This window comes from Pyxicephalus adspersus, chromosome 3 (genome assembly GCF_032062135.1).
Source record: "Pyxicephalus adspersus chromosome 3, UCB_Pads_2.0, whole genome shotgun sequence".
NCBI lineage: Eukaryota > Metazoa > Chordata > Amphibia > Anura > Pyxicephalidae > Pyxicephalus > Pyxicephalus adspersus.
In genome coordinates this window covers 136,330,365-136,336,409 of record NC_092860.1, presented here as the reverse complement: position 1 = coordinate 136,336,409, position 6,045 = coordinate 136,330,365, and the positions used below count along the sequence as shown (strand labels likewise).

The 6,045-nt window shown below is 37.9% G+C and overlaps 1 protein-coding gene across 1 annotated transcript in view; it reads left to right on the top strand.

Annotated features, from left to right (window-relative positions):
- Window positions 1-6,045, top strand: part of EVC2 (EvC ciliary complex subunit 2) — a gene marked incomplete in the record, with an annotated part of 82,895 nt that overhangs the window by 27,840 nt on the left and 49,010 nt on the right. The window contains 1 exon segment of the mRNA XM_072406454.1: window positions 3,060-3,182. Within this exon segment, the coding sequence (XP_072262555.1) occupies window positions 3,060-3,182 (123 nt within the window).

Below are 6,045 nucleotides of genomic sequence, written 5' to 3'. Positions count from 1 at the left end.
TGTGTACGCACCTTAAGATACATTCTCTTACCTTGCATAAGGGCAAAGCACTTGAGGGGGCTCAGGCCACCTGATAGTATGAAGAATTCAGTCCCATTTATTCTTGCTATGATATATTCTGCAAGGTGTGTTGGTGGCTCCTGGACTTTCTGACATCAATTTTCTGTTTCTCAGATTCACAAGGCTGTTGTATGATATTCCCTAACACATTCCTATTGTTTTACCTGGTGTAAGTTCAGTACCCTTCCTAGGCCAGCTTTAGGTAGAAGGTCCCCCAGGAGGTTCTATAAAATTGCTGGCAGTCCTTTTCTGATGTAATGAGCCTGCTAGTGGTTGTTCTGCTGTTGCTCACCCCTCAGATTTCTGAAATTACAAAACTTTAATAAAGATAAAAGAAAATAGAATTTTTGTAAAATCTTACAATAGCATCCTTTTCTTGGACTCCATTGAGTACCACAGATTCTGCCCCTTTGTGTGTACAGTTATACTGGTCTACAGTTTTTAGTTTTGGTTGTTCAATCCTCCGGAAGGTGGCAGTAAAACCTGGAAGTACAAGACATTCTACATCCCTCAATAGTCTCCAAGAAAAGGAATTTGCAGCAAGAGTTTACAAAAAATCCAATTTCCTTTTCAGTGTATTATCAGTGTGCTTTCAATTTATCTGTACTTCTCCTTATTGGAATTTTGACCAATAACTTTCAATTTATCTGTACTTCTCCTTATTGGAATTTTGACTAATAACTTTCTAATAACTAGCTACAGCTTTTTATCCACTAAAATAAATGATTTTCCAACTTTGCAATCCCTTACTATTTCCAACTTAGCCAAAATAACCCCCTTATAGATTTTTATAGGCGGCCAATTTGGCATTCAATGAAACATTCCCTAGTGGAGAATATTCCAGGTCCATGTGTTTCAAAGGCAGTCATTTATTCTCCACTAGGAAATGTTTAAGTGAATGTCAAAATCATTGCTTTTTAAAAAGACCCTTAGGTGTTTAGAACAACCAGTGGTATGGCTGCTGTTTAAAAATCTACAGTAAAATTTTAATCTTGTCTTTTAACTTAATATAAGAAGTGTCCTCTAATATCTGAAGACCTCTCTATTTGCGTCATGCAGCAGCATGAGGGGAAATGTGATTGCCAGTTTTAAATTCAGACTCTTCTTTATAGTGTAGTAGACTCCTCTTATTCAACATATATTTTTGATGGGAAATATTCCGTGTGCATCGATTTTCAATGACCGTATCTGATTCTTTACCAGAGAATGTGTCAGATTAAGTAAACCCCCCAAAAATGGAGGGCTTTACCACTTCAAGAAAAAAAAAAAAACATAAAGAAAACATGATGTAAACTCCAACTGCCAATTAAAAATATTGCTAGAGATTGGGAAAGGATTATGTTCATACTAACCTTGCTAGCGAATATCTACACTCTCCCCTTACCATACTCCTCCTCCCTAAATCTTTGACCCTACCCCTACAAAATGCATTAAATGGAATCTATCGGGATCCTTGGTAATTGAGCTCCACATTGTCGTAATTTACTTACCAGGTCTGTTTAGTTTAGTGTATTTTTTATATGCTTTTGATGAAACTTTTTGATGTAGTTTCTTTGGTATACCAGTTACCTACGTGCATGGTTATTTTTCTGGATATGATCAGTAATGTCACCCCTTATATATATTGTGATTTGTTGTATGTGTACAGAAGCAAGGGATTTTATTATGTAGAATCAGTTATATTTGCTGTAAAATGGTTTTACTTCTGATTTGAGCTGTCTTTCAATTTTCTCCACCAATGCTGTTTGTTCAAAATGTTAACACCAGGAGGACAGGATGATAGGCAGGTTAATAAACACCCCGACATGTTATTCCTTACAAAAATGTAATGATATTGAGAGCACTGACAGCTGTTTCCTAAGCTTTAATGTTTGGTTATGATAATGATGTCTGTGTTTCCTTGCAGAGAACTCCGAGAACCTACCATAACAACCTCCCAGAGCCAACATTTGCACCTAGTGTATTGCAATAAAGCAGTAAAAAATTCTAGAACGGGGGACACTGTACAGCTTTAAATATTTGGTGTTTGCTTGATACAAATTGTCCTGTTTTGGACTTAGACATGTGGAGTTCTTTTTATGCTTCTGTTTTCTTGCTTGGATCTGCAATTGTCTACATTTACACATTCAGAACTGAAAATGGTCTTCAATGCTGGAATTACAGAAGGGAAAGTCTGAAAAATTTCATGCAGGATATAAAAGCATGAACTGAGCACATCAGAATGAAAATGGAGTTTCCTTATCACCTCTCTTTAGGGATTCCACATAATAAATTAATAAAATATCCCAACATACCGCTGAAATTTCATGTTGGAATGGCAATCATAATGCCAACCCTGGGACAGCATTTTCTTGCATCTAGTTGGACAATTATTAGGTAAGGTTGGGGGGTTAGTAATGGTTGATGGGAGGTTGGATATTTTCCTTAGCCATATATCTCAATTACCAGAAGCTATATAAAGGGAGATTGATGAGAACTTGATAGATTCTTTAAAAGAACAGGCCCACAACTGCTGGTATTGGTCTTTCCCATGTTCATTCACCACTCCATTGCCCCAGTGAAAATAGAGTTTAGTACTGTGTAAGCTCAGTGTAATAACTTACACATAGGTGATGACTTGCTCTCCCACTTGCCATATACCAGTTTTCAGGAGTGACGACTTGCCACTTAGGCCACAACATTTATTCTTGGAAGGAGATCATATGCCACTCCTGTATAAGCACCATGAGAGGTTGTTCTTGCAGAATAATCTATTACTTGCCCTGAGCAGAGTCTGTATTCCCCACTAGCATTGAAGCCCTGTAAAAGCCCAGCTTGACCTGTCTACAATTTGACTTAGTAGAGTTCTGTGAAAATTGATATAAAGTTGATGCATTTCATATTTTCTGACTTGCGTTTGGCATTTTTTTGACAGATATACACACACATAGGAATTCAGAAGCTTCATTGTAATTATGTTTTTTCCTTTTGTTATTATCTTGTTCTATTTATCTCTCCAGGTATTGCCCAACCATGGTCTGCACGGTGCTGGATTTGTCATTGCCTTCAGTTTGGCATTTCTACTGACATGTGCAGTTTTTTTCCTGCTTTACCATATGAAAAAAGTTAAGCCAAGGCCTGCAGTGAGTACATTATTCAAGTTTAGATGCCTTTTCTTAAAGAACATTTAGAGTAATAAACCTAATTTATATAGACCAAGTCAAGTTTTGTACATTATTGTTTCCTGAATGGTGTAAGATCTTGTGCAAAAAAAGTAATGGTTTTCCAAGTTGGTTTGATGGAATAGGATTTTAGAATAGGTAGATGGAAAGAGGTGGAATTGGTGGAAGGGATGTGTTAGTGCTGCACAATGTTCTACTATATATTACCATGTTTTGTGTGGTCGTGGAAGCACTGGGGTGCATTGGAAACTCATTCAAATTAATTGAGTAGCTCCAAGGCAAACCCCATTAATGTTATGTAAAACGTGTCAACTTGAGCACAATAAAGGGCAACCAGTGTGAACTCGGACTCTACCACTTACCAGTCCACACTATACTGGTGTTCATTTGTCCAAGTGATCCATTACTTTTTTGCACAAGATCTTAAAACATTCAGGAAGCTAATTATTAAAATTGAAAGAAAAAAGATATCAAATTTGAGTTGTATGCATTTATATGGTATTGACATCTTCTACACTGCTCTACAGTCAAGTCACCAATTGAGTCCCAGATGAGCTTAGTCCTAAATCCTTATCATAATCATACTGACTAAGGCCATTTTGGGGGTAGCTACCTAATCTACCCAACATGAATCTCTCATAGTATACTACAAAGAAATACATGCAACTATTAAATACAAGTACATGTAATTATTAACCCTGATATTTGCATTCTATCACACTGCAGCAAGCCTGTGGACCTGACTTTTTTCCTTCAATTAACCAATACACCTAGGTCACCTCCCTGCCCACAGCTGCTGATTGGACAAGGCAACAGATTCACCGTGTGCAGTTGTATTATGCAGGGATTACATTCTAACATTCTAAAGTGTTTTTTTTTTCATTCTGCATATCTTCAAAAGTAAGCAAGCCTTACGGGCCAATCACACCTCTTAGTTTATTTGCAGTATGTTTATCATGCATTAAAGCAGCCCCAGTTACTTTATTGGGCTAGAAATTCAGCACAAAAGTCTGACTATGGGACAGACGTTTATTTTTAGAATTTTTATACACTGCAGCATAGTAACATTTGTATGGTTCTATCATGGCACATTTTCTTGAGATGAGGTTATGCACGAGTTAACACAAGCAAAGCATAGGTGTGATCTGACCCTAAAGGAGTATCTCATTAAACAACTGAACTCTTATTGCAAGGAATGTCTCTTATCTTCATGAAAAGGCCAGTGAGCCAATCCTACAAGCAGGAAATTACATTTATTGGGCATTTCTGTATACAAGCAATACACAGAATGCCTACGGGTTACCATGTTGGTGAAAAGTAACATTTGACAGTTTCAGAAAATTGCAGATTGAAATATAATTACAAAAAGTTTTTATAGCAATTAAAAGGCAGGCCCATTCAACTGAAAAGAGCAAGGATAGTGTGCAGTGGAAACTAATAAGCCCAAAATTGGAATTTTGAAAATGCCTGAAAAATATTTAAATACTTTAAATGTCATACTCTAAACCAGCCATTTTCAACCAGGGTTCTTCCAGAGGTTACTAAGGGGTTCCTGAACTGATTGACCTCTAATTTGATGATGTCTGCGTAGTTCGGGTACCAGCACCACTTTGTAGAGCCAACTGCATGAGTCTAATGATGTTTTTGGGTGTCTATAAGGGTGACCACCAGCTTAAGAGGCTTTTTTTCCCCTACTGACCACTCCAAAAATTGGTTTTAGCATGGGTTCCCCCAGACCTGAAAACATTTTAAGGATTTCTCGGGGGTTAAAAGGTTGAGCAAAGCTGGTATAAATTGGAGGGGGTAAAGGAACATGTTTCTGTAATACAGTTTATAGAAAAGACATCTGTCAGAGAGTCACAAAGATAGCACCCTGCAGATAAGCAGTTTTCATCAAGTCTTCCAGTGTCATTGCTTTATGGCCCATGTCCCATACTGCCTAGCTGCTGAACTAGCTGTCCACATTTAATTCACGGCAAAAACCGCCTGTCATGTTCATCCTCTTGTATAAATCTGCCACATCAAAGACAAATGGTGCTATTATGTGCAGTCTTGGCTTTCTCAGTCTCCCCCACAAAATACGGAGCTCAGTAAGATTTCTAATATGGAATCTGTCTGTTCCACAAACACAGACTGCCTTGTATTGATGCCCGGGGCTGCTTCCATCTCAGCCTGTTTGTAAGCAGTGTGTAATATTTAGCTATGCTGTGTGAGGGCCGCTGGCTCTGCAATATATCCTCTGTTTCACACTGATCCAATAATGGCTATTTTGATTCGATAATAATTCTATTATAATGACAAACTGGTCATACATTTTTGTTTCTAAGAACTAATCTGCCAGCTGACTTTAATGCCAATATTAAAGAACAACTCTGTTCTATTGAAAAGCTGAAAGCTACCACTTCCCTACAGCAGGTAGGTGGATGAGATTGCCAGCTATCTAATAAAATCTAGGTCAGATGATTGGTCCTAATCAGATTGTACCATATTCTCCCATCTTTCTCATGCCTATGTTTTACTTTCTTTGTTCTGTATTCTTTGTAGGCAGTATTTATATAGTGCTGAAAAATTACGCAGCACTTTAAAAGGTCCATACACCTTTCACTATCTGTCCCTCAGAGGGGTTCCCAATCTAATGTCCCTACCGTAGTCATATGTCATTATCACAGTCTAAGGTCATTTTGAGGGGAAGACAAATAACTGCATGTTTTTAGAATGTGGAAGGAAACCTGCGCAGACACGGGGAGAACCTGCAATCTCCATGCAGATATGTCATGGCCAAGATTCCAACCCGGGACCTAGCACTGCACAGGCCACCATGATG